Genomic DNA, 26,024 nt, shown 5'->3' with positions numbered 1-26,024 from the left:
AAATAGAGTAACGCGCGCTCAACGCAGCGCGAAACTGCGTAGAGTTGCGCGCATTATCACAAAAGATGGTCGACTGGTTCATTGGGTAGAAAAAGCCACTCGCAGTGCGCTTCCATTGAACGTAGATCTTTAGAAAAGGCAAACGAAAGTCGACAGGTGCTTCTGCATCGGCTACAGCGACGTCGGACGATAAGAAACTCTTTCTCGATCCACAATACATCGATTCTCACATTGTCGATGGAGATCTTCGTCAAATGGTCTTACTTCCACCTGGAACGGATAAAAACGAGTGGATTGCGTCGCAAAGTAAAAAGTGGGCGGGGCTTGTTTATTTTAATTAATTAATACGTATATTTTTAGCGTTGGCCTATTTTAATCATTTCAATCTTATTTATGGTGCTATATCGGAAATGTGCACTCCCGTTTCATGTCCTCTAATGACAGCAGGATCTACGTAGATATTTATTAATTATTTCTCTTTCTTTAATTAATAATTTTAGTGTTTATACTTGGCATGATGATAAGCACAAGAAAGTGAAATTATCTGCTCCTCAATACGTTGATCTTATCATGACAACGTGTCAAAAACAATTGCAAGATGAATCTCTTTTTCCAACCAAATTTGGCAAGTCTCAAATAATTAAATACATTCATCCTCTTTTTCTCATTTTTTATTTAATTAGGTCAAGATTTTCCGTCTCATTTTGTGACGTCAATAAGGAAAATTTATCGTTGGTTATTCCACGTGGGTAGCCACGTGTATCAGCATCATTATCAAGATATAATCGATTTGCATCTGTGCAAACATCTCAATACTCTCTTTACTCATTTCATCTTTTTTTCAAATGAATTTGAATTGCTCGATTCTAAGGATCTGTCGCCATTGGCAGATCTCGTTGAAAATATACTGGGAAGACACTAAAATTAATTAAGTTGACGATGATACGGGTTTTACATACTCTCACTCACTCACTCATGTCTGTCTAGCGCGCGCTTTAGTCGAGCGTTGGATGAACTGTCACGTGATACAAAAATTAATTATTTAAAAAAAGCACAGCACGTTCGCTTGAGAGCAGACCGTCACCGACGGGAGTCCCCTGTTTTTTGTATTCCCCTATACACGGAGCTATACACCATATAGGTATATATGTATATCGGACACCCACGTGATGCTCCACCAAGGCGCGACTAGGCACTTGGCGGCATCCCGGTACGTGCAGCCCCTACAGGTCTTACCCATCCAATTAAGTATGTGCCTGTAATCACTGACGCACCGTTGCTCCAGGACCTCGTTTCCGCCCTTCTCAGGCAAGGCTGCAATGAGGACCGTGTCTAACCATGCAATAGATATATGTATTGGCAGGCCTTATATATATGATCGCTAGTAGATTCCTACGACTGCAACTTTTCGGCGCAAAAAAGTCGTCCGTTTCCGTTCTTCTTCCTTTCAGCGACATCTTCGAAAAGTGGAGGCAATTTCTGCTGGTGAATGACGATTCGCGACACAAAATTTAAGCGAATATAGCAAAAAATAAAAATTCAGTCAAAAAGCCGACTAATTAAGTTGACGATGATACGGGTTTTGCGTACTCTCACTCAGTCGCGTGCCAAGGGTCAAACGCCCGTACGTGGCGCACACACACAATGACAAAGGAAAGGGAAAGACGGCTCTTTGCGCCAACGAACAACTAAAACGAGCCGTCGAATCGCCAAGCGATCTTGTCTCTACGTCGGTAAATGTCTGCCGCTGCAGCAGTGGCTGCGACGGCGATAGGAACACTTTCTTCTTCGTCTTCATCATCGTCTTCGACGAATTTTTCAACGACAACAGCGGGATTTGTCATTCCGTCGTCATCATCGATGAGTTCGACGTCGTTTGGACTCGCTGGGACGGCGGGGGCCCCAGCCCCAGCCCCAGGCCCAGTCCCGGTTTCCTCAAGACGTCGTGCTCCACTTCACGCTCGTAGTGAAAACGACGAAGAAAAGGACGTTTCTTCAGGCGGAGGAGGCGGAGGAGGCGGAGGCGAATATCCATTGATTCAAAACGAAGTTCTTTGTTCAATACGTCATCATCGACGATCGGATGACGATTTGACGATCGAAAGCCACGTGACTCGTTATCAGGTGTTGGAATTCTTAGGCAAAGGGACATTTGGTCAAGTGGCCAAGTGTTGGAAACAAGACACGAATGAATTAGTCGCCGTGAAAATTCTCAAAAGTCATTCGTCGTATGCGAGACAGGGAAAAGTCGAAGTCGACATTTTGTCGCGACTTCAACACGAAAATCCGGACGCCTTCAATTTCGTTCGAGCGTACGAATGCTTTCAGCACAAGAATCACACGTGTCTCGTCTTCGAAATGCTTCAATTGAATCTCTACGATTTTTTGAAACAGTCCAAGTTTCAGCCAATGCCCTTGAAGCACATTCGTCCCATTCTCAAACAAGTTCTCACCACTTTACTCAAATTGAAAAGTTTGCAAATTATTCACGCCGATTTGAAACCGGAAAACGTCATGCTTGTCGATCACGAACGATTACCATTTCGAGTCAAAGTCATTGATTTTGGATCGGCTACATTTGCTACAACAACAAAATCAACGACAACAACAAACGTCTTTTCTACATATCTCCAATCTCGATATTATAGGTATGAGATGAGAGAAAAAAGGGCGTTACCCATCCCCTTACCTTTTGTTATCATTCTTTCGTTGAACCGCGCATCATCCCTTAGGGCTTCTATATTAGATTAGATCTAGGTGTGGTGTGGTGTCATTCCAACTGCAATCTTATCTCTGTTCTTTGTTACTAGGGCGCCGGAGATTATCTTAGGCCTTCCTTTTAACGAGGCCATTGACATGTGGTCCGTTGGATGCGTCATTGCCGAACTCTTTCTCGGATGGCCTCTCTTTCCCGGATCGTCCGAATATGATCAGGTAAGGAAGGAAATATTATTGGCTAATGTCTCTCTCTATATATCTTTTTTTTCTTAGATTCGTTATATTGTTGATGCGCGAGGTTCTGTTCCTCATTTTATGCTCACTTCGAATAAGGCGTCGCGTTTCTTTTATTTTGCGCCGTCGTCTTCGTCGTCAACTTCCGGTTCTTATCAACTCAAACCGCCGCACGTCTACGAAATGGAGAATCGAATTAAGACGAAAGAAGCGAGGAAATATATATTTAAAGATCTCATTGAAATGGTTGAGGTACATAGAGAGAGAGAAATAGATAAATATTTTTTTCTATCTCTATATTAGATTGGATTGCCTACGGATTTGGCAGGAAATCAGTTCTTTGCTGAAAGAGCAGATAGGCATGAATTTGTGGATTTGCTGAAACAAATGCTGGAAATTGATCCGTCAAAAAGATGTACACCAGAAGAAGGTCTTGCTCATCCTTTCATCACAATGACTCACATGACCTATTTCAATTCTTGTCCCAAGTACAGTACTTGGTCAAATATTGAATTTTTTCCCTTATTGATTTTTTCCTTTTCTTAGTGTTTTGTCGTCTTGGGAACACATGCAAGTGTGCTCTGAACCGACAACGTCGTCTATTCATCATTATGCTGGCTCTCAAATTGATATCACTCGTTGTACGTGCTGCGTTCGTCACCTTCGCACCCACTTCTCTCACAACTACCAACTTCCTTTTTCTCCCGTCAATGACACTGTTCTATCCGCCGCCGGAACGGGAAACGCCTCTCTTCCACTTCACCACAGCGCCGCCGCCACATCCCTTATTACCCCGCAAAGTATTTCTATTGTTTTATGATGAGAACAGTGTTGTTTACGCTAGTTGTCTTCTTCTCAGGATCATTGGAATCGTCTGGAATGGATTTTGTATCAAGGGGCATTGGAGCGCCCTTGTGGTCTACTACTACTACTAGTACGCCTTCACGTGCCGCCGCCATGCCAGTGGCAACAGCCAGTCGTTTTCTTCTTCGTCCTCCGCCTCCACTCATTGCTCGTCCTTCTCTCTATCAACAGCATCCAGCGGCGTAAGTTTATTGGATACTTGCGCGCTGTCTTACTTCTTATTGAATCCGTCTGTAGTGGAGAGTCAACGTCATCTTCAAGAGGATGGCCGGATGATAGAGGTTATGCATCAGCGAGTCCGTCTACGTATTTGGCTGCTGGAAGTGGAGTGACAACAGTAAATATCTCTCTTCGTAATTGAAACCGTTCTCTACGCATTTATTTAGGATTTTCATCATCATCAACAACAACAACAGCAATCAGGTATGGATTTGATGTCATCTCGTTATAACGTCCCTTCCTATCGTCAATATGCTCCGCCTCCTCCTCCGGCGGCGGCGGCGGCGGCGGCGGCGGCGGCGGCCCAATCTCTGTGGGGGGCGGCAACAACGAATCCAATACACACCTATCATCATTATCCTTCTTCCGCTTCTCAGCAGCTCCCTCTTTCGTTGTCATCATCGACGTCGTCATTCTTGTCATCGGGAGGAAGTCATGCTCGCATTATTGATGTTGATCCCGTCGTTTTATTAGATCGTCCTGCCAATCCAGCACCTTCCTTTTTAGGAGCTTCGAATTCTACTTCAGATATGATGACGCCAGCTATTGTGTCAATTCCTTCCGTTACTTTCATGCAAACTGGTCTTCCTGCACCTGTTTTGTTGCAGCATCATCATCATCATCTTCATCAATATCACCAGCAACAATTGAGAAGAAATCCCAATCCCAATCCCCATATTAATTAATAATTATTGACAGACAGACAGGCAGAGGTAATTAGTGAATTCATTACTTGATTGTAGCCTTTAAAAAATTGTGTATAGCTTGTTGTTAATAGGTGATGGCTGGTTTCCTCATTGCGCACGCTTACACTGCATACCATCGCCCACGTGACGACGCAAGACAACGCAACGAACCTCGTGTACTAACATTGTTTTGCCATGAGCCAGTGGAAGAACGGACTCTTTAGCTGTTTCGACAGCAGCGAGATATGTAAAAAACGCGCGAATGTCGCCAAGTGGAACTGTGGAAAGGTTTCGTTGGTGGGCGTGGCCTTCGCCAATCGATCTCTTTTCTTGCAGTTCCTCACCTCTTTCCTGCAGTTGAACCGTAGTCAAACTGTAGCCATCGAAAAGCATAGGATTAGGAAAGGCGTAGAGCACATATGGGCGCACGTGGAGTATCTTCTCCTCCTTTTTTTTTTTTACTACGATACCGATATCGTATGCGATCTCTTTCTCTCTAGTTCTCTTCACATGCTTCTTTCCCTGCTATTGGAATACTAAAATGCGTCAGTACGTCGAACGCGAAAAGGGAATCGAACAGGTAGAGATCGAAAGGGGGGCCCCACTGCGGGAACGATCTCTTTTTTTTTTCTTTTTTTTCTTTTCATTAGCAAACGTTTGCTGTCGATTGTCTTATTACTACGTGCCTTTCTCCGTGCGCCGCTCAGCAGCAAGTTAGGGTAGGTCTTCTTCATGTTTTTCTACAATTTCGTACTTAGAAATTTTGGAATGTAGGAATTGGGTGCCTACACTGCGCCTGGTGGCGAATCTATGGCGCGAGAATAGAAGGGAGAATGAGCAGGCAGCGAATCCTCCAACTCAATGAAATGCCAGTGCTTCTATGTTGTTTTTTTACTCTGTACTTCACAGTTTGTTGCATGTCTGTCCTATTCAATCAATTTCGATGTGGCTCTAAAAAGCGTTCTCACGTGATGTTATGCGCTTGCGCATTCTTGACTCGTCGCCATTTTTCTCGCTCGCGTTCGAAGTGATTTGCCGTCCAAAGAGAAGAAATCATGGGTCGAATGCACGCGCCTGGGTAAGTAGAATACGTTTTTCGTCTCGCGGCGTCGACGACGAATCGACGAAACGCTTTTCCTTTCCACGTGGCCTTTTTTTCTACTTCTATCTCGGTTTCTTCTAGTAAGGGCATCTCTTCGTCGGCATTGCCGTACAGACGAAGCGTTCCAACGGTACAAAGAGCGCGATAGTAGTCGTAAAACGAACGGGGCCCCTTATTGGGATCTTTGCGTTTTTTTTTCGCAGTGGTTGAAGTTGACGTCGGAAGACGTCAAAGAACAGATGTACAAATTAGCGAAAAAGGGTCTTACTCCTTCTCAAATCGGTATCCTCGTAGAAAGACAAAAAGGGGGGCCCCTTTGTGGATTTTTCTTTCTAGGCGTCATATTGAGAGATTCTCACGGCGTCGCGCGCGTTAAGAATATCACAGGCAGCACAATTCTTCGCATTTTGAAATCGAAGGGCTTGGCACCGAGTCTTCCCGAAGATCTATACCAGTTGATCAAAAAAGCGGTGGCAGTGAGAAAACATCTCGAACGAAATCGAAAAGACAAAGATTCGAAATTTCGTCTCATTCTCATCGAAAGTCGAATTCACCGTCTGGCGCGATATTACAAAACGAAGAGAATGTTGCCACCAAATTGGAAATACGAATCTTCAACGGCTTCCGCTCTCGTTGCATGAAGAAAAAGAAATTCTCGACTTTCTTCTCTTTCTATTGTTCTCCTCCTTGTCAACGGATAAAGAAAAATGAATGCGGTTGTGGCATCTTAGCATCCTTCCTTCCTTCCTTCCTTCCCTTCCTTATTCATTAGTTCTCACAAAGCATTCCATCTAAGCGCCAGACCCCAAGTCGACAGCCCATTGTTTTTCTTACGAAATCGAATTTCTCGACGACAGCCAAGTGAAAACTTTGTCCCCCCCCCCTCCCTCGTAGCCGTTAGTCTCCTCCTCCGTAGGTGGTCTCCTAAATTCATTATGTAGTTGCAATTGGTCTTGCGGCTCATTTGTCTTCCGCGTCCGGTGGAAGGTCAATTCAATCATCGATCGTATTCCTCGCAACGCGGTGATGGTGCGACTCTTGTGGGTTGGCGCGGTGGCGGTGTGATCACGCGCCCCATATGCGGCTGAGGCATCATCTCCGTCTTAGGGTTACGTTGACCTTCGTCTTAGGGGGGGTTAGGTTCGTGCATCAACATCTGTCATCGCGTTGTGTTGTCATATCGGCTCGAGGCGGTTCCCTAATGAAATTTCCAAGAAAAACATTGCTAGGGTCAGCTCATTGCTACACCTCCGCCGCCCCGCCGCGTTCTTTTCATTATTCTTGCGCTCTTCGACCGCGCTATCGTTTAGTGGAACAGTGACGGGAGATCGTCATCGCTTCGCCTCCGCTTATAAATCGTTGACTCACAGTGGGTTGGCTCCCATTTGACGTTGACGTACGAGAGAAGAAGAAAGGTATTTGCCCCGTAGTCGCATATCGCGCGCGATGACTCTCTCCAATCGTTCTTCTCGTCGTCGTCGTCGTCGTCGTCGTACAGATCGCAAACGAAATAGCGTTGAAACCGCGCCGCCGCCGATGACGACCAATTGTATGGAACGCGCTTTCGTCAGTCGAGAAGGCAGTGCTTCGTCATTTTCGCCGTTCGTCTCAGCGTCGTCGACGAAAGGACGTCGTGGAAGTACGGACGATGTCCTTCGAGGAAGTCATCAAAAAATGAGTCGATCTTTGAGTTTGAACGTCGCCTCGACGATGCAGAAAGCATTCGCGGAGGAGACGACGTCAACGAGTGCAAGCGGAGGCGTGAGCGACCCCCCTCCAGTTCCCCCGCGCCCCCTAGAAACATTCCTTTATGATGAAGAGGAAGGGGTCTATGTTGATCCGCCCCAAGCGGATTCGCCCGTTCCGTCACCTGGCCCAGGTGTTGCAAGTGGCTTCGATCGATCAACGGCAATCGTCGCCGCCGCTTCGCCAATGATCAATACGAAAACAAAAGTTTTGAGACGATCATCGCAACCGTTCAACGGCGCTGTCGGCGGCGTCACCGAAGATCTCGGTGTTCGTCGTCAACAAATGCGTCGTCATTGTACAGTTCCTGTTGTTCCTACTCAGTCTATCCAAACAAGTGGCGCCGCCACCGTTGCCACCGCCGCCACCGCCGCCACCGCCGCCACCGCCGCCTCCAGTAGTGGAATTGCTAATGGAATTCGACGAGATTCGGCACCGTCGTCTCCTCTCGTACCCAACGGCGGCAGCGGCGGAAGACGCATCACGCCTCCGGCCGTGCAAAGAGCGAAGGCGACTCGCACTTTTTCGGACGGTGCCGTCAAATTGAAGAAAACCCTTTCTCTTTTTTTCGGTGGAAGTAAAAAGACGGCCGTCACGAAAACCAAGTCAGATCCGGAGTCAAAGGCTGCTGAAGAGGTTACGAAACGGGAAGAAGAAGCGGTTCAACGTCTTCGAGAAATTTGCCCTAATTCTGGGCCAATCACGTTTGCACCTCCTCCTCCACTGCCACCTCGAAATGGAAAGCAATAGTAGAGAGAGCGAGAGAGAATACAAGCCAACGCAATGAGATAGTCTGTGGGTGGCAAGCGGAATCGCAATTGTCTCACAGCACAGATGGTGTTCTTCCTTCTCTCTCTATATTCATACGGTAGTGGCCAGAGGAAACCCTATCCTATTTATTTTGCATTATTCATTAGAACGACTTCCCTTTTGCGCATGCAGCAATTTAGACAGACGCCGCCGCCCGCCGCTAGGCTTTTGATTGGCTACCCTATGACGACGATGATGATCATTATTAGTCGGAAGAATAAATGTCTTATTTATAAATTAATTGTGTGCTGTCGCCGCCGCCGCCGCCGCCGCCGCCGCCGTCTGGCTGGAGAACTGCTTGAACGAACGTCATCATGATTGGTTTAGCTTCGACGTACACATCAAAACAGCGCATAGAAAAGCCAATAGAAAAAACGAGACAAAAGAAAAACAAAAACATTCCAAAGTAGCCGACGCCGGCGGCGGCAGCGTTTCGCCTTTCATCTTCTTCACTTGCTCGTCGGATTGCAGTCCATGAAGCAAAGTCGATTGAACGAGTCGGAGTTGAGCCCATTGACGATGTCCTTTGTTGACCTTATAAAGAGTGCGTGTACATATTAGGTTACCGCATGTTAATGCACTCACTGCTGCTCTGTTATCCATTCTTCGACTTGAACGGGAGTTGCAGTTGGATTTTGAGTCAGGTACTTGACAGCAATTCCAGCCTTTCCAACAGCAATCGCTTTAGCACGAAACTACTTTATATCTTCCCGGCCCGGACCTACCACATGAGGAGATGCCATCGAAGTGCCTACATGAACGTAAGCACAGGCGTTAGTCAATTGAAGCCCTAGTGAGAACCTCACCTGAAATCGTGTTGATGGCAACTGGACTTCCAATCCATGCGCCGGTGATACCTTGACCCTTTGAGGAGAAGTCGCATATCGGTAAATTTAACGGACGAGCGCAGTCGTTGAATCTCTTACCGGGCAGTAGATTTCGACGCATTTACCCTGGTTGGAGAAGGACGCTTTTGTGTCCGTGTTGTCTGTTGCTCCCACGGTGATACTAAGTGCATTTGTTTCAGTTATTAATTAATTAATCGAGCCGACGTTTGCAAGGCAATGCTTACGCTCCGTCCGACGCAGCTGGTGATCGAATGCAGGCGTCAGTGGCTTCATTTCCAGCGGCGACAACCATAACCACGCCCTACTCAAATAAAAGTAATAATAATAACAATAAGAAGAAGAAGAATTGTTTTTTCTTTGTACCGCCTCTGCAGCAGCAACGATTGCCTCGTCAAGTGCGACATTTTGAGGTCCACCCAAAGACATGCTAATTCATAAAACGCCATTCGTAAGTCTATGCCGCGTTGGTTAGTTAGTTAGTTTACTTTCCAACCGTCGTACGACTTTTTTCTCGTCTCACTTCAGCCGTCCATTCGACGCCACCGATAACATCCCTGAGAAAACAAAAACTCGAATTATTTAGCCGCCGTAAACTACGCGGACGTACTCGTAGCTTCCCGATCCGTTGTCATTTAGAACCCTGACTCCAATGACCGTTGCTTTTTTGGCCAATCCGTACAATTGTCCAACAATTGTTGCTGTGTAATTTAATTAGTGATGAAGAAGTTATAGCGACGTTACCGCGTGCCGCCGCCGCCGCCGCCGCCGCCGCGCGCGGCAAACTCACACGCAACGTGAGTGCCGTGTCCATTGCCGTCGGGACGATTTGGATCGTTATAGACGGGATCGAATTCTTGACTTGCACGTCCGGCCTGGAATTCATTGTGTCCCGTGTAAATTCCACTGTAGTCGAGTGTTTCATGCAAATGAAAAAGTGAAAAATATATAATTCTAACGTGTCAATGACGTAGGCCTCGACTCCTTCTCCAGCATCTTCGTCTAAAAATGGAGAAATCAGTTTACTCTCAATTCCTTCTATAGCTGGCGCGCGCAAGTAGACTTCAAAGTTCAGTAGACCGCGCGCGCACCTCTGTACTCATAATAGCCGTCAATGTTCAAGACACGACTCGACGTCCTGACGAGACCCTTTGCATGGACGATTGTGTATAGCAATTTCACTGAGCGACTCGCGCATAAAAAGATTATTTACCCACGTAGCCTCTTCTTGCGTAACGCATTGCTCTTGGGCAATTGTAGCAATCTGATCCGGGGTGACGTAGCGAACTTCGGGCATAAGCAAAACTTGTTGCACCATTCTTTAATTAAAAACAGATCCTCTGATGAGGGGGGGGGGAAGGCGGCTAAGCATGCAGTGCAAGGGAAAACTTACTTTTGGCACATGTGAGCCGTGTACGCTCTGAAACTGTTTCCAATAGTGAATTCGCGTCGAACTTCAAAGCGCACTTCCGCTCCGAGGCTTTTAGACAAGTCATCCATCGTCAGCATGTGCTTCATTCCTAGAAAGGGAAATCGTGCATGATTTGGGAAAATGCTAATCTTGAACATCAACGATACCGCCGCCACCGCGCGAGCGCGCCCTACGCAACCGTATGAGATGGGTCGCGAGTAGTGCAATCAACCGTACTGCGCCCCGGTGCTGCATGGTTACTAACTTTCTGTCACGGAAATGTTGCGCTGGAAAACAACGAAGAATCTGTCTTCAATCACTTCTGCTTTGGGCTCAATAAGGACAGCTAAAAAGGATGTTAACTCTTCAGTTGCGTCAGTCAAAGCTATAGTATAGTAATACCCTGGGCGTTGATTTGCACAAAGGCAAGTCCAATGCAAAGAACGACGGTGAGCAACGAAGCCATGTCAACACTGAAAAGAGGCGTCGCCGAATGGCACTTCACGTGACGCAGATTTGAAATTCACGTGAATGTCATGGGTTAGTAATCCGGGCGTGAGAATAGTACAAAGACGGAACAAAGACCCGTATAGTAGAAACGAGTCTGTTTCACAAAGAGAAGAGTCAAAGGTAAAAGGGCACCGGGCGATCGTAAACCGCGATCAGTCGCAAGCATGTCGTCGACGAAAACGGCGATCGGATCGTTTTACGAGAATCGCGGCGTATTTGTGACCGGTTTCACGGGATTTCTCGGAAAAGTTCTCGTCGAGAAACTCCTTCGTTCGTCGCCGGGTGTTCGAATTTACGCGCTCATACGACCTCAAGGCGTAAAAGATGCTCGTCAGCGAATGGAGACCGTTCTACGGGATCCGGTAAAAAAAACGAGAGAAGGATTTGCCTGAGGAAGGGGGGCGTGGCACCCTCTCACCTCTCTCTTACTTTTCTATTTCTCAATAAGTTGTTTGATACGATTCGCGCGAAAGAGCCCGATTTCGAGCAGAATGTCGTTGCCATGTCGGGTGACGTATGCGAACCAATGCTTGGACTTTCTGATGATGACGTCAGAATCATCGCCGAACACGTTTCCGTCGTTTTTCACGTCGCTGCTACGGTTCGATTCGACGAAGCACTCAAGTAAAAATAATAGAATTTTAATTAATTAAAATTTGGAAAAATTTTTTTAGGGTTTCTCTTGCTCTCAATGTCGTTGGAGTTCAACAAACGATTGCCGTTGCCAAGCGACTACCGAAACTTGTAGTAAGTGACGTCATCATATTACATCCTAATGTGATTTTTTATTTATACTGTAGTCATTCGTTCACGTTTCGACGGCATACAGTAATTGTGATCGAAAGCGTATTGAAGAAATTATTTATCCTCCTTCGATTCCACCTCAGAAATTGATTGGTTCTCTTGAGTAATAATAATCATATTAGAAGAGAGAGCTCTATTTATTCCTATATTTTCTATAGATGGATGGATTCTGATATGATTGATTCTTTGACTCCCAAACTTCTTGGTGCTCATCCCAATACGTACACCTTTTCCAAAAACTTGGCCGAGTACGTTTTGGTTGAAGAGGGCGGACAACTTCCGTTTGCCATATTTCGTCCATCGATTGTTGGTGCAAGTTGGAAAGAGCCAAGTCCCGTACGGAGGAATAACGCTATTGATTAAATTAATTAATTAATTGATGACAATTAGGGTTGGATTGACAATATGAATGGTCCAAGTGGATTATTTATTGCCGTAATAGGGTTATACGCTCGCGGTGGCGGCAGTAGAGACTATTTCTCTTTGTTTTATTTTTTAGGCGGGTAAAGGTCTATTGAGGGTGATGAAAATGAGTCCAGATGCAATTGCTGATATTGTTCCCGTTGATATATCAATCAATATGATGCTCTGCATTGCCTGGTACACAGCCACTGCAAAGTAAAGAGAAAAGAGAGAGAGACAAAGGACCAGAGAACGAACGAACGTCTACTCACACTATATTCTTCTTAGGCCACAACCGGGATTGGTCTATCATTGCAATACAGGAACACAGAATCCATGCAAATGGACGAAATTACGTAAGACAGCAAAATATTCATTATTATTATATTGAGTCTTATTTTCCTTATAGATCCCATTGTTGTTCGTACTTACAGTAAATACCCATTTGATAATATAATTCGACGGCCAAATTTTTCGGACAGCGGAAACAAGTAAAACCGATTGTTTGATTAATTTTCTAAAATTAGATAATTCTACTTTCCAGTCTTGCTTATTTGTATTGGAGATTTGTCGGTCACGTTGTTCCCGCTTATTTCATGGATATATTTGCACGCATGTTTGGAAAAAAGCCAAGGTAAAGAAAGCATCCACCCTGTACTCCTCAGTATATCTATGTATCTCTTTTGTTCTTTCTCTCTACAGAATGGTTGCGGCGTTGGGAAAACTTGAAAAAGCTGTTAAGACTCTTGATTTTTTTACGCAGAGAAGTTGGCATGTATGACGCTGCTACAAAGATGACGAATCCAATTCTTCGTTAATTAATTTATTTTTTAGTGGACTCAATCGAATGGGGATCGTCTTCTTGCTAAATTATCTCCAGAAGATAGAAAGGCACGCATTCGCTTCTTCTATCCATAGACATGATGATGATGATGATAGTTGATATATAGGAATTTGATTTTGATGTTCGTTCAATTGACTGGACCAAATACTACGAAGCATTTGCGGTAGGAACAAAGAAATTTGTTCTACGCGAAGATCTTGCCAACGTGTCAAGTGCACGACGACAAATAATAAGGTAACCCTAAATATATATATAATTAATTACGAAATTCTATTTTATTTTCTATAGACATCGCAGCATTCGACTTCTATTCAACGTGTCCCTTTTCCTTTGCGTCTCTTCTTATTTGATCAAATATTCGAAATGGGCAAGAGCAATGGTCTTCAGTCTAGTACACTTTTGTTTGTATTTTCTATCCAAAGTCGGTCTTCTTTCTTCTTCGGGCGGCGTCCCAACTGCATGAAGAAACGTTTCGCCTTCTTTTGTTTTCTCTCTCTTTTTTGCTACACAGGCATTCGCATACACGTGAGAACAATTGCATTACAGAAACATGAGCTAAAGAGACAGAGGAACTGAAAGGCAACGTTGGCGCGTTCGTATAAAAAGCAAAGAGATTCCCAGTAGTTCTAGTATATGTGTGAGTCTTTTCCCGCTGGATTCAGATGACGAGTTTCCTCTGAATCGTTGCTCCATTCATATGTATCGAGACGAAGTCGAACGTTTGCTTCAATTGAGATCTTGTGGAAGGCTTTGGCATAGGTGAGAAAAAAGGCGAGAAAAGAGAGGGCAAGAGCCCATTCTGATACGGTGCTTGCCACGTGAGCGCCAAAACCCTACCGGTACAGTTTATGAAGAAAATAATATATTTCTTTTTTTATTTCTTTTTACAGGCATTGTGTCGTTCCAATGTTGAACCCAAAAATGACCTCTTTCGCCGCCGCCGTGTGCTTGCTCGATGGCGGCAACGATGCCAAAGACAAGTGCTAGTAAGTTCATCATAATCAATAGAAATTAATTAAATTATTATTAGGACTTGCTTGAAATGAGGAATATTGTTGCTCCAGCTGATAGCAAGTATTGAATGACGAGGAGTCGTCTTCCTTCGCTCACCGATGTTTGTCTTCTTGTAATCGCGCATTGAAGCCACGAATAGATGACTCCTAGTCCAAAAAGCATAGAGGCACCCACAAAATGAACAATGGGAACATTGTCATCCTGTGGGGGAAAAGAGGAGACAATGACAATGACAATGACAATGTATTCGATCCATCAATCGAAGGGATTTACCTGAAATGATGCAACGAGCATGAGACCAACAATTGCCATTGTGCCCAAAAATGCTGAAGCTATGTTGAGGCCATTAACGCACACATTCTGTCGATTGTATTCCTTCACTTGTTTGTATCGTATGTAGATAACGAGAAAACCTAAAAGAGGGAGAGAGGACGGAAGTAGGACGATGACGACGTCTTTTTCTTTTCACTTCGTTTCTACTGTACCCAGAATAGAGACGACATTGAGAAGAAAACCAAAAATACAACTTTCGGGAACTCTGGCACCGGTATCACTAGAATAGGGAGACGAATACATAGACTAGAGTGAGTCTTCTTTAGTCTAGTGTTGTGCCTTATATAAGGAAACCCGGGAACGACGTGTCCATCTTTCACGGCTATAATGTAGCTAAACACACAAGGAGTATGGTAGTCTAGTCGTTCTTTGGCGTAGGCAGCGCCTACCAGATAATAAAGGTGAGAATTCCGGCGACGGCTAAGAAAACGGGAACGAGTTCGGGTCCCCATTTCGACGACATTCTGCGGCTTTTGTAAGTGCGAGTGGGAGCCGAATTGATGGCACTAGTTGGATAATGATGGAACTCGTTCGATTCCAGGATTGTTGATAAAAAAAAGGGGCGGCGACTGCACGCGAACACAGGGCACGTTCAGAGTCTAGGATGTGCGCAGACTCGCAGAGTCGTCGCGTTGGTATTGTAGCCAATTTGTGCTGATTTGTGCGCGTCCGCCGGCCGGTCGAGAGACAATCGCGCGCAATGTCCGACGTCGACGACGTATTCGACAGTCGATCGGCAAATGAACAGTCGTCGTCGTCGTCCGCTTCGTCGTCGTCGACGATTATTCGTCGTCCAAGCGTCGGCGAACAACGCGAGAATTGGAGCGTTCTCGATTTAGCCGAGAAAATGAAAGAAGCCCTTCGAACGACGCCGGACGTCCAAAGCGTTTGCTCTCTCATTCCCTACGATACTCGACTTTACATCGTTCACTGTTTGCGCGACGAAGACGAGGTACAGTACTCTATCTACGTTAGACTCTGAGTCGGTTATACGATCGCAAAATCGTCGCGTCTGCGCCGCGCGTCTCTTTCTTTTCCTTTCCTTTTTTTCGTGAGAAAGTTTTCTTTAGAGCGACGACGACGAAGACGAAGAGGATCGTAAAGCTGCACTCATGGAATTAGAAAGCGAAAATCTTCTACTACAAGCCGCTTTCAAACAGGTGATTGATCGAGACTCTACGTCGTAGATACAGTAGACTACGTGCACGTACGACTGCTCTTCTCCCTCCCCCCCCCCCCCCCCCCATACATGTGCAATCAATGCTAATCGCGACGACGTTCTCTGTTGTTTGCTATTTACTTTTCTCTTTGTTCTGCTTCAGGAAACGGACAAAAAAGTTACATTGCAACTTCAAGTCAACGATTTGCTTTCTCAAGTCGATTCTCTCAAAGAGATGACAGCACCACCAGCACCACCATCCGCACCCGCACCACCACCACCAACAACAACAACATCACAAGAGGAGAGTAGTGAAGATTTGGAAATGCTTCCTCCTCCTCCACCATCACCACCGCCGTCGCCACCCCCACCCCCCGCTCAGACTGTACGTGTGTCACTTTATAGTTCTTGTTTTCTATTCCACCTTTTCATCGCGTCTGCTTCTTTCTCTCCTTCGCAGCTTTTGTCTTTGAGTAGAGAAGACGAAAATAATGCCAAAGACGTTCAAATAGCCAAACTAATGGCCGAATTGGAACAAGTTCGGGCACAAGTTCGAGGTAAAAGAGATGTGCGATGCGGCGCGTGTTTGTTTATTCTACAGGCAATTGATTATTTGCTTAACTCTGCAGGTGACGGCGATCCAGTGGCCAAGGGGGAAGATGACGATGTCATTACAGATGCTGCTACTACTACTACGCCAACCTCAAATCATCATCGTTATCATCATCATCATCATCATCATCATCATCATCAGCTCGAAGAACAGGTGGACGTTTTGAAAAACACAATCGCAGAACAGGAGCAAAAGATAGCAGAACTCAAAGCGACTGTGCTCAAATACAAACGAGTTAGTCACCCCCCTCACCACGTACAAACTTTATTAATTCGTGAATTCAGGTACAGGATATGGTTCGAAGTGCAAGTCTTTCCGTTGGACGACGTCCTGGCGAAGTGGCGAGTCCTGTTGGATCTGAAGGCCTTACCATAGCGCCTGATGTCGCACTTTCTCCTCCTCCTGTCTTCTCTTCGCCGCCGCCACCGGCGGTAAACAATGTATCGTCACCGCCGTCTACGAGTGGAAATTGGGAACCAATGACGACAGGATCAGACGAAAGACGACGACGACGACGAGCTTCAATGGAAGAAATGACGTCAACTGACGCTGCTGCTACTGCTGCTGCTAAAAGCGACGAGACGGCGGTGAAGAAAAAGAAGAGATTTGGCTCTTTTTCAAAGAAAGGAGGAAAGCTATTTAAATTGGTCAGCAGACACAGAAGCAGCAGTGAACCCAATCTTTGTAAGAGAGCAGCAGCAACAGCAGCGGCAAACACACTTTATCACTCTCACTCTTTCTATATTGTTATATTTAGCTTCGAGCGGAGATGAGACGGATGCACAGGATGATTTCGTAAGATATTCAACGTTTGTTTCTTGTTATTTTGATTAATAAATGTATAAAAGATTATTGGTAAAGTGGATTCAGCTGCTGGAGAAAAAGGAGGAGGTGTTCGTGGTGGAGCAGGAAAAACAACACATAGTCAGTCTGCTGCCAGTAGAATCAAACGCAGCGCTTCGTCTTTCAAAGGAACATTGGAAAGAGCATTTGGCCGGTAGAAAAACATCTTCTCTTATCATCTTTCTATTGAATCACGTCTCTATCTCTAGCCTTCGACGTCACACGAGTCAGAATACGGTTCATGATCTTGACGGTGATGTTGATTATCACGATATGAAACCGGGATGGACAGTGGCTCGAAGCTTGGAACAGCAAAAGTCAGTCAATTTTGTCTAATTTTTTTTCTCAAAGATGATAGCATTCTTCTTTTTCTTGTTTTTAGTGATCTTGCTCAGCATCCTATATCAAAGTGGGATCCCGATGCCGTCGCTGATTGGATGTCTGAAATTGGATTGGAAATGTATAGCGACAGAGCAAAGTATAGCGAATTTACTGGAATCAAATTAATTAAATCAACAGACAGCGATCTTGACAAGGTAAATGAAAGTCGTAATTAAATCATCAATAGTTTGAATTGTTTGTTTTAGGACTTGATCATGTATCACCCACTTCACAAGAAGAAACTCAAACTTGCCTTTAGTGTAAATTCTTTACTCATTTTCATTCGAATATACTGTATATTATGATGCCGGTTATTAGAATCTCGTGGCAGATAGTAAGGATAATTTGGAGAAATTGGATTACACGTGGGTGGCATGTAAGACAGCTACTACTGTAGAGAGAGCTCTATCCAATAAATCATACTAATGATGTATTCTAGTTTGGCTTGATGGTATTGGCCTTCCCCAGTATAAGCAAGCCTTTCTTGAAGCGAGAGTGGACGGTCGCTTACTCAACGTCCTCACCCTTGTACAGATATCATGCTCTTTGTTTAATTAACCTCCCTAAACTGCCTCTCTTGTTTGTAGGAAGATTTGGCTTTGCTTCGAGTTCAAAACCCATTTCATCACGTTTGCTTGAAGCGAGCCATTCAGTGTTTGAGGTGTGTTTGAGCGAAAAAAGCCCTACTCTTCTTTTTAAAAATCATTCTTTGTTTTCAGACAGCAAAATTTCAGTCCTCATTGTCTAATAGGCGCAAGTAGAAACGACGGTGCTGCAGAGCAGGGTGTTGGCGGCGGCGGCGGCGCGCACATGCACAATTCGAAGCCAGAACACGTTCTACGTTGGACGAATGCTCGCGTTTGTCAATGGCTCGAATCAATTGAAATGGGCGAGTACGTGCCCAATCTGAAAGAAACGGGCGTTCACGGTGCAATGTTGGTAAGAATGATCTCAGTAGACTACGTAGCATATTGATCAATCATCATCTTATTTTTTTTCTTGTGTTTAGATCCTGGAATCGCGTTTTAATGCTGACACATTAGCTGCAACGCTCCAAGTGAAAGAACTTATTCGACGTCATTTGTCTCAGCATTTTTCTCGACTCATTGGACCCGCGTTTCTCGCTTCAAAACGAGAAGCCGAATCGTCCAAGGGATTCGTTTCACTCGAACCCCATGGAAAAAAGGTAACGAAAAAGAGACTATGATAGAATGTGATGAACCGTCGATTGATCAAAATCTTTGATTCGTTTAGCATCGCAAAAGAATTTTATCTCTTGGAAGTCTTCGTCGTCGCGGCAAAGCGGAAAGCGAAGCAAAGAGTGCCTACGTGTGCCCTCTCGATTTAGACATGCCTCTTGCTGTCGTTACCGGACGCTTTGCTTCGTGGAAGGATTCGGCGCCGCCACCGCATCTGCGTGGAAAGGATTTGCGTACTTCGACGGCGGCGGCGACGGCGACGACGACGACGACGGCGACGACGACGACGACGACGGCGACGACGACGACGACGACGACCGGCTTTTTGAAGAGTCAAGGCGGAAGAAGAGAGCAGAGAAAATTAATGATGAAAGATGATTCGGGTTTGGCTTTGCCTCCTCTTTCAAAACCACTGGCAAATTCTCCTTCATTGAAAAAAGGAGGCGGAGGACGTGCTGCTGTCGACGTGCGTTCTACTGACACTACATCGGGTTAGTGAGCTAATTTTTCTATATCTTCCAATAGGGTGCTCGTGCCAATGAAATAGAAGTCATGTCAAAAGAAATGGATTCTTTAACGGTACAAACGTAAATGAATATAAAAAAGAGGTCAAAATGTCAATTTTTCTCTTTTTATCTTTGGCAGGACATGATCAACAAGGAGCTTGAGAAAAAGAACGCTGTTTCGCCCTTCGTCGAGACTTCTTCTTCTTCTTCTTCTTCGGGTTCGCCGCCGCCACCACCACCACCACCACCATCGACTGCACCAGTGGAAATGTCTTTGCCATCCAAGTCGTCTTGAAGAAGAAAAAGATGGAAAACAAAAGCGCTCATGCATCACCCCCACCGTATACGTATAGAATTAGTAGACTATGTTCCTTTTCACGTCATTTTGTCTGTTTTTTTTGAAGCTCGAGAGGGGCTACCACCGGTATGTCATAATAATTCAAACGCCTACCGTTATCTTCTCATTCATTGGAACGACGTCGCTTCAACCGCTTCAACCAGCGATCATTTTTGCTGACGAGCGATGTTGCCCGTATGTTGCCAGAGTGCATTTATTGTCTAGTATCCCTGATTTAAGGTGGACGACCTTTTTGTCGATTTCCTCGAAGACACGCCTCCGACGGGGTATCGTATGCCTTCATAAAACATCGCACGAAGCACGTTAGCACCTTAGCAAGTAAGTGAGGCCCCCGCAATGGGGTACTCTACAGATTTGACCAATCACGGCACGAACGCCTGAGCCGGAGTGCGGCGGGTGTCGATCGCCACGCGTGGCGACGTCCTCGGCGTTCCCGTAATCAACAAATCAAGCCAAATTCTCGTTTTCAGACGGAAAAGAGAGTTGTTGTAGCAATAAATAATATAAATAAATTTTCAGCTCACCTCTCGCTGCGTCACCTACAAAACTTCGCCTTTTTCTTGAGAAAGACATGACGGTTGTGTCTGAGAATGAATTCCGGTATAGGCAATCGACGCATACGTCCATGGTGAATTCCCTTCCAGGTGAGGCACTGACCGGTAGCGTTCTCTCAGTACCTGTATCGTTCAGTTTCCACAAAGTGCTGCCACAAGATGAGCTCTTGAATCCGCAATCGCCACCCGAGACTTTGGCCGACGCCAGGTACTTTTCTTTGTTTTCCCCTTTGTCAATTGTTTTGCCGTGTAGTTGTTCCTCCAATCAGACGAGGCAGACGCAGCCATCCCTCTGTGGCCAAGAGCGATAAATAGGCCATACCTCTGCAGAGGCTATAGAGTTGCCTCTCCGCGTAAGGCAGAGCACTGGCGGGTAAATCAGTGACGCCCCTTGGAATTGCACCTGTGAGTGGACTGACATCCCAGCTGCCACTTTCACAGTCCAAGGCTCGGAGCCAGGAGGTTAAACGGGCTCACCCTCCGCGGGGGAGTATGGAGTGACCCCACGAGTCCTTTGACTCACAGCAGGTGCCCACCTGGCCTTGCCTCCCATTTGGGGCGAGGGGGTGGATGGAGGAGAGGGCAAACTCTGTTTAATTTTTGTATGTACATCCGGGACTTTATTGAAATAAAATTTGACATGACTCGTCCTACTTTTATTGTGTGAGCGGCCCTATCTACTTTCCACGCGCCTAACTAGGACCACGTGAGACGCGAGCGCGCGTGATTGTATTATGCGCCTAGTGCTACTTAAAAAAAACTATTACGTACGCAAAGAAAGGATAATAAAGTCATCTTCAATTTCGCTATGTCTTTTCTTTTTCACCTGTGTGCCAAATGAGTGATAAAGTCATTTTCCATTTCGCTGAATCTTTTCTTTGTCATCTGTGTGCCATATGAATAAAGACATAACATATAATAGATCTTGATGGTGGTGACGGGGATGACGTACCTTTAAAAATCCAGCTCCTCGCCTTCTATCAATATCTCTTACACATAGCAATCATATAGAAATAAGAGACTAAAAGAAAATAGGAAAACGCCCAATTAGAAATAATAATGCACTCAGAATGATCGCAAAAAAACGAAGGCCATCGTCAATCGTTCTCTACAGAAAACGAAGGCTATCATCCATCGTTCTCTATAGAAAAGTACACCCCAAACGCCATGACGACGAAAAACTTAGCAATAACCGTTCAGAACGTGACGGAAAACGACAAGAAGTCGATCAAGAACCTCAAACTCGCTCGCTAAGCGATGCACAGGAGACGAACGACGAGCAGGGCTTTTCGAGTGTAACGCGCGCTAAAACATCGCGAAAAAATCTCACATTCTCTGAATAAACACAGAATTTATTCTGACTTAATGCAGAATTTATTCTGAATTATTTCAGAATTATTTCAGAATTTATTCTGAAATAATTCAGAATTTATTTTGAATTATTGCAGAATTTATTCTGAATTGATGCAGAATTTACTCTGAATTTATTCTGAAATAATGAAGAATTTATTCTGAATAAATGCAGAATTAATTCTGAATAAATGCAGAATTAATACTGTATTAATGCAGAATAAATGCGGAATTTATACTGAATTAATGAAGAATTTATTCTGAATAAATGTAGAATCTATTCTGAATTAATGCAGAATTAATTCTGAATTAATGCAGAATTAATTCTGAATTAATGCAGAATTTATTCTGCATTAATCTAGAATTTATTCTGAATTAATGCAGAATTTATTCTGAATTAATACAGATTTTATTCTGAATAAATGCAGCATTTATTCTGAATAAATGCAGAATTAATTCTGAATAAATGCAGAATTAATTCTGAATCAATGCAGAATAAATGCGGAATTTATTCTGAATAAATGAAGAATTTATTCTGAGTAAATGTAGAATCTATTCTGAATTAATGCAGAATTAATTCTGAATTAATGCAGAATTAATTCTGAATTAATGCAGAATTTATTCTGCATTAATCTAGAATAATTTCTGCATTAGTGCAGAATTTATTCTGAATTAATTTAGAATTTATTCTGAATTAATGCAGAATAAATGCGGAATTTATTCTGAATAAATGCAGAATTAATTCTGAATAAATGCGGAATTTATTCTGAATTAATGAAGAATTTATTCTGAATAAATGTAGAATGTATTCTGAATTAATTCAGAATTAATGCAGAATTTATTCAGAATTAATGAGCGTGGCCCTTGTTCTTCTCCTGCATCGTCGTTCCATCCCATTGAGTGTTCCTAAATAAAAGAAATAGAAGAAATGAAGTGTGATAAACAAATGCAAAATAATTCCGTACCTGTTGATAGCCTTCCTCCACTTGTACTTCCCTTGTCCGTGTTGATCCCGTCCTTTCCCTGTGCGTGTCCCTTATCCTTCTCATGCATCGTCCTTCCATCCCATTGAGTGTTCCTAAATAAAAGAAATAGAAGAAGTGAAGTGTGATAAACAAATGTAAAACAATTCCGTACCTGTTGGTAGTCTTCCTCCACGTGCCCTTCCTTTGTCCTTGTCGATTCCTTTCCTTCCCTGTGCGTGTCCCTTGTCCGTCTCTCGCATCCTCGTCCTATCCCATTGTGAGTTCCCTGTGCGTGTCTTCTGTCCTCTGTTCTTCCTTCCAAGTGAGTTCCCCTAGATAAAACGAGAGTAAAGAATAATCCAAAAACTAAAAAGAAACCGATACCTTATGCTAATCGTTGCTCGACCTTCTTCCTATATAATACACTAAAACACAAAGCCCCCATTAACACATAAAACTACGAGGCACTTATCTGATTGAACCCCTTGAATGAGCCCCACGAGTAGAATAACACTGTCACAATGAGAACGAAAGGAATAAATAAATTCTGTCCAGGGTATTACCTTTGAAAAATTCCAATGAACGATAAAATGTCCCAAACCTCCTCGTTCAAAGAAAATGCTTTCCCCTAAAAAAGTAAAAATAAATACTAAAAAATAAAAAAATAAAAAATAAGTACGTCCACCTATGGAACTAAGAAAACCTCCCCAAGAAGCAGAAAACGACTACTTCGGATAGACACAAAAGGAACAAAGACACAGGACCCCGTTTTAAACCCAGCCGCGCAGTATAAAACGCTCGCGACTGCGAAAATCGTGGAAAAACGCGCTTCTCCCCCTTCGGGCACCCAGTTTCCTACGCGCAACGTTAACGGGCCCCCGAACACGCTCCAAACCTCACCGTGAGAAGTTTAAACTCTCAAAATTGCGTAGGGAACGAAGGAAAGTAGTAGTAAAATCCGTCGAAGGCGAATAGGGGGAACGTGCGGTGCGAAATGACACGTGAATGCATAACTTACCCTTCGCGACAGCCGAATCCGTCCTCCTTCGTCTCCTTTGTCTCATTTGGAGTCGTTTCAAACAAATGACTGAAGTCACAACCCCGTATACACGCAACCCCCCGGACAACCACCGCGCGTTTCTCAACAAAACGTACGCGAAATACACAAAAAATAGTCCTTACACTTCCACTGACCTACAACACTATTTCTTCGCCACCGTACAGGGCCTAGAATACAGCTGAGAGGCCTTCAGAAGCAAAAACACCGACATACCGAAAAAGACGATTTTATGACGTCAAACCCCATATATGTCTAAACAACCTTATACCCAAATTAAACTACAGAAAATTCTCTACCAAACTGCATCAAAATAATTGTCAATTCCCTAACTTACTATATAGGATTAAGGGTATAAGTAACGAGATTCTGAAAACACGAATTTACTTCTAAAAAATCAAAAATACATTCGATTACATCACCCACAAAGCCACAAATAGAACTCGTAGAGCTCTTTCGAATGGTATATAGCACGACCGTAACGGACCTAGCGTTACGTTAATCCCGCAACTTATTAGTTTTAAAGCCTTTTTGGAAAATTGAAATTCGGCATAGTTTCGCGGAGATTGCTCTAAAGCACCCGGGATTTTTTCAAAAAAGGAAAACCACAGTAGAATTGCGGCTCGCCACTTCCCTAACGAATTGTCACACCTCCCTAGCAATGAAAATTCTAAAAGATTTTTTCCCACCCTTCATCCTTTAAGTGGCTATAACTTAGGACAAGAAGCATGAATTGGGCTCTAACTCTCCCTTTCCACAAACGCCTTCAAAACCCTAAAAAACAGAAAAAACAAACAAGAGAATCGCGCAAAATAAAACGACAAAAAACGTTTGAACAAACAGAACGTACAATAAACTACTCGTCCTTTATCACTACTTGTATAGAAAAAAAACAACTATCAAAACAAAAATGTCGCAATCTTAGAAACCTACAATTTCTATATAAGTAACGAAGCACTCCCAAGAAATGGGAAGGCAGCGGGTGCCCGTGCCAGTTAATCTTGCTCAACTTTACTACACCTCGCCAAGTGAGAGCGCCGCCAACATTGTGGGCGCATGCGTGAACCACGCCTAGCTTAGCCTAGCTTAGCCCAGCTCAGTCCAGCTTAGCCCAGCTTAGCCCAGCTTAGGCCAGCTTAGGCCAGCGTAGCCCAGCCAAGCTTAGCCCAGCTTAGCCCAGCTTAGCCAATCTAAACCCAACTTAGGGTTAGGGTTAGGGTTAAAGTTAAAATTATAGTACAGATATTTTGCTTTCTTCCTATGCCTTTTGCCTTGTCCCCATGCCTTTTTGCCTTCTCCTTATGCCTTTTGCCTTCTCCCCATGCCTTTTGCCTTTTCCCTATGTCTTTTGTCTTCTTCCTATGCTCTTTGCTTTTGCTTTTTGCCTTCTCCTTTGCCTTTAGCATTCTCCTTTTGCTTTTTTTCTTTTCCTTTTGCTTTTTACCTTCGCCTTTTGCTTTTTCTTTTTGGCTTTTTCCTATGCCTTTTTTTTTATTTTTGTTTTTTTATTGCTTATTGCCTTTTCCTTAGGGTTAGGGTTAGGGTTAGGGTTATTGTTAGTGTTGGGGTGAGGAGTTAGGGTTAGGGTTAGGGGTTATAAAAGGAGAATGCACGAAGGCAAAGCTGGATCAACCGCTATATCCATTACCGACCGGCAAGAAGACGAGTTTCGGTAGCTGGTATAGAGGAATTGGGTGATTGGGAGTGGCCATTGTTGGTTATATAAGTATATGCAGGGACTAAAGTGCGTTAGAGCACTTTGGATTATAGAAGTAGTTCTTTTCAATGGCCGGGAGTGTCTGAAGGGGTGCGTTTGCTCATGGATTCTATGGCCATGAGGGTAGCTGGTACTGGGTTAGGGTTAGGGTTAGGGTTAGGGTTAGGGTTAGGGTTAGGGTTAGGGTTAGGGTTAGGGTTAGGGTTAGGGTTAGGGTTAGGGTTAGGGTTAGGGTTAGGGTTAGGGTTAGGGTTAGGGTTAGGGTTAGGGTTAGGGTTAGGGTTAGGGTTAGGGTTAGGGTTAGGGTTAGGGTTAGGGTTAGGGTTAGGGTTAGGGTTAGGGTTAGGGTTAGGGTTAGGGTTAGGGTTAGGGTTAGGGTTAGGGTTAGGGTTAGGGTTAGGGTTAGGGTTAGGGTTAGGGTTAGGGTTAGGGTTAGGGTTAGGGTTAGGGTTAGGGTTAGGGTTAGGGTTAGGGTTAGGGTTAGGGTTAGGGTTAGGGTTAGGGTTAGGGTTAGGGTTAGGGTTAGGGTTAGGGTTAGGGTTAGGGTTAGGGTTAGGGTTAGGGTTAGGGTTAGGGTTAGGGTTAGGGTTAGGGTTAGGGTTAGGGTTAGGGTTAGGGTTAGGGTTAGGGTTAGGGTTAGGGTTAGGGTTAGGGTTAGGGTTAGGGTTAGGGTTAGGGTTAGGGTTAGGGTTAGGGTTAGGGTTAGGGTTAGGGTTAGGGTTAGGGTTAGGGTTAGGGTTAGGGTTAGGGTTAGGGTTAGGGTTAGGGTTAGGGTTAGGG

At 44.4% G+C, this 26,024-nt stretch overlaps 8 protein-coding genes and 2 long non-coding RNA genes across 10 annotated transcripts; 6 read left to right on the top strand and 4 right to left on the bottom strand.

Annotated features, from left to right (window-relative positions):
- Nucleotides 1–28: 28 nt before the first annotated feature.
- LOC136191210 (MOB kinase activator 2-like) lies at nucleotides 29–1,070 on the top strand. Its single transcript, XM_065979521.1, has 5 exons — nucleotides 29–85; nucleotides 134–306; nucleotides 361–454; nucleotides 501–625; nucleotides 684–1,070. The coding sequence occupies exons 1-5, from the start codon at nucleotides 66–68 to the stop codon at nucleotides 920–922; spliced, it is 651 nt and encodes a 216-aa protein (XP_065835593.1). The 5' UTR covers nucleotides 29–65; the 3' UTR covers nucleotides 923–1,070.
- A 530-nt stretch (nucleotides 1,071–1,600) lies between these two features.
- Nucleotides 1,601–5,682, top strand: LOC136191200 (homeodomain-interacting protein kinase 2-like). The gene is made up of 11 exons (XM_065979506.1): nucleotides 1,601–2,648; nucleotides 2,811–2,934; nucleotides 2,992–3,204; nucleotides 3,256–3,440; nucleotides 3,499–3,752; nucleotides 3,812–3,998; nucleotides 4,054–4,153; nucleotides 4,203–4,968; nucleotides 5,222–5,301; nucleotides 5,372–5,440; nucleotides 5,496–5,682. Exons 1-8 carry the CDS (start codon nucleotides 1,738–1,740, stop codon nucleotides 4,719–4,721), a joined length of 2,493 nt encoding a protein of 830 aa, XP_065835578.1. The 5' UTR covers nucleotides 1,601–1,737; the 3' UTR covers nucleotides 4,722–4,968; nucleotides 5,222–5,301; nucleotides 5,372–5,440; nucleotides 5,496–5,682.
- Nucleotides 5,683–5,698: 16 nt separating this feature from the next.
- Nucleotides 5,699–6,553, top strand: LOC136191212 (small ribosomal subunit protein uS15). The gene is made up of 4 exons (XM_065979522.1): nucleotides 5,699–5,799; nucleotides 5,905–5,953; nucleotides 6,027–6,105; nucleotides 6,160–6,553. The coding sequence occupies exons 1-4, from the start codon at nucleotides 5,777–5,779 to the stop codon at nucleotides 6,462–6,464; spliced, it is 456 nt and encodes a 151-aa protein (XP_065835594.1). The 5' UTR covers nucleotides 5,699–5,776; the 3' UTR covers nucleotides 6,465–6,553.
- Nucleotides 6,554–7,110: 557 nt separating this feature from the next.
- Nucleotides 7,111–8,620, top strand: LOC136191208 (uncharacterized). The gene is made up of 2 exons (XM_065979518.1): nucleotides 7,111–7,238; nucleotides 7,322–8,620. The coding sequence occupies exon 2, from the start codon at nucleotides 7,360–7,362 to the stop codon at nucleotides 8,317–8,319; it is 960 nt and encodes a 319-aa protein (XP_065835590.1). The 5' UTR covers nucleotides 7,111–7,238; nucleotides 7,322–7,359; the 3' UTR covers nucleotides 8,320–8,620.
- A 54-nt stretch (nucleotides 8,621–8,674) lies between these two features.
- On the bottom strand, nucleotides 8,675–11,179 carry LOC136191207 (uncharacterized). The gene is made up of 16 exons (XM_065979517.1): nucleotides 11,038–11,179; nucleotides 10,901–10,981; nucleotides 10,618–10,744; nucleotides 10,438–10,543; nucleotides 10,316–10,373; nucleotides 10,184–10,226; nucleotides 10,015–10,130; nucleotides 9,835–9,925; nucleotides 9,713–9,781; nucleotides 9,591–9,654; nucleotides 9,452–9,528; nucleotides 9,306–9,387; nucleotides 9,186–9,243; nucleotides 9,105–9,130; nucleotides 8,965–9,044; nucleotides 8,675–8,913 (listed from the first exon to the last, which is right to left on the bottom strand). The coding sequence occupies exons 1-16, from the start codon at nucleotides 11,099–11,101 to the stop codon at nucleotides 8,829–8,831; spliced, it is 1,227 nt and encodes a 408-aa protein (XP_065835589.1). The 5' UTR covers nucleotides 11,102–11,179; the 3' UTR covers nucleotides 8,675–8,828.
- Nucleotides 11,180–11,214: 35 nt separating this feature from the next.
- LOC136191203 (fatty acyl-CoA reductase 1-like) lies at nucleotides 11,215–13,773 on the top strand. The gene is made up of 14 exons (XM_065979513.1): nucleotides 11,215–11,507; nucleotides 11,594–11,769; nucleotides 11,820–11,892; nucleotides 11,946–12,052; nucleotides 12,108–12,285; nucleotides 12,340–12,384; nucleotides 12,449–12,567; nucleotides 12,640–12,707; nucleotides 12,761–12,842; nucleotides 12,896–12,985; nucleotides 13,054–13,126; nucleotides 13,186–13,242; nucleotides 13,302–13,429; nucleotides 13,484–13,773. Exons 1-14 carry the CDS (start codon nucleotides 11,310–11,312, stop codon nucleotides 13,656–13,658), a joined length of 1,569 nt encoding a protein of 522 aa, XP_065835585.1. The 5' UTR covers nucleotides 11,215–11,309; the 3' UTR covers nucleotides 13,659–13,773.
- On the bottom strand, nucleotides 13,710–15,141 carry LOC136191209 (DNA damage-regulated autophagy modulator protein 2-like). The gene is made up of 7 exons (XM_065979519.1): nucleotides 14,932–15,141; nucleotides 14,822–14,875; nucleotides 14,695–14,762; nucleotides 14,483–14,622; nucleotides 14,233–14,410; nucleotides 14,084–14,178; nucleotides 13,710–14,028 (listed from the first exon to the last, which is right to left on the bottom strand). The coding sequence occupies exons 1-7, from the start codon at nucleotides 15,003–15,005 to the stop codon at nucleotides 13,822–13,824; spliced, it is 816 nt and encodes a 271-aa protein (XP_065835591.1). The 5' UTR covers nucleotides 15,006–15,141; the 3' UTR covers nucleotides 13,710–13,821.
- On the top strand, nucleotides 15,104–19,699 carry LOC136191199 (liprin-beta-2-like). Its single transcript, XM_065979505.1, has 19 exons — nucleotides 15,104–15,494; nucleotides 15,613–15,702; nucleotides 15,865–16,086; nucleotides 16,162–16,258; nucleotides 16,331–16,548; nucleotides 16,599–16,998; nucleotides 17,072–17,109; nucleotides 17,163–17,311; nucleotides 17,367–17,474; nucleotides 17,540–17,693; nucleotides 17,745–17,798; nucleotides 17,857–17,914; nucleotides 17,978–18,066; nucleotides 18,126–18,199; nucleotides 18,258–18,477; nucleotides 18,548–18,724; nucleotides 18,793–19,203; nucleotides 19,263–19,316; nucleotides 19,383–19,699. The coding sequence occupies exons 1-19, from the start codon at nucleotides 15,243–15,245 to the stop codon at nucleotides 19,536–19,538; spliced, it is 3,021 nt and encodes a 1,006-aa protein (XP_065835577.1). The 5' UTR covers nucleotides 15,104–15,242; the 3' UTR covers nucleotides 19,539–19,699.
- A 1,059-nt stretch (nucleotides 19,700–20,758) lies between these two features.
- Nucleotides 20,759–21,496, bottom strand: LOC136191217 (uncharacterized). The gene is made up of 3 exons (XR_010670795.1): nucleotides 21,349–21,496; nucleotides 21,108–21,176; nucleotides 20,759–21,040 (listed from the first exon to the last, which is right to left on the bottom strand). It is a non-coding gene; the product is annotated as an uncharacterized lncRNA (long non-coding RNA).
- Nucleotides 21,497–22,300: 804 nt separating this feature from the next.
- LOC136191113 (uncharacterized) lies at nucleotides 22,301–23,564 on the bottom strand. Its single transcript, XR_010670743.1, has 6 exons — nucleotides 23,489–23,564; nucleotides 23,034–23,098; nucleotides 22,855–22,983; nucleotides 22,643–22,802; nucleotides 22,471–22,583; nucleotides 22,301–22,411 (listed from the first exon to the last, which is right to left on the bottom strand). It is a non-coding gene; the product is annotated as an uncharacterized lncRNA (long non-coding RNA).
- Between the last annotated feature and the right edge of the window lie 2,460 nt (nucleotides 23,565–26,024).

This window comes from Oscarella lobularis, chromosome 9 (assembly GCF_947507565.1).
Source record: "Oscarella lobularis chromosome 9, ooOscLobu1.1, whole genome shotgun sequence".
Classification (NCBI taxonomy): Eukaryota; Metazoa; Porifera; class Homoscleromorpha; order Homosclerophorida; family Oscarellidae; genus Oscarella; species Oscarella lobularis.
This window is presented reverse-complemented; position numbering and strand designations above follow the sequence as displayed.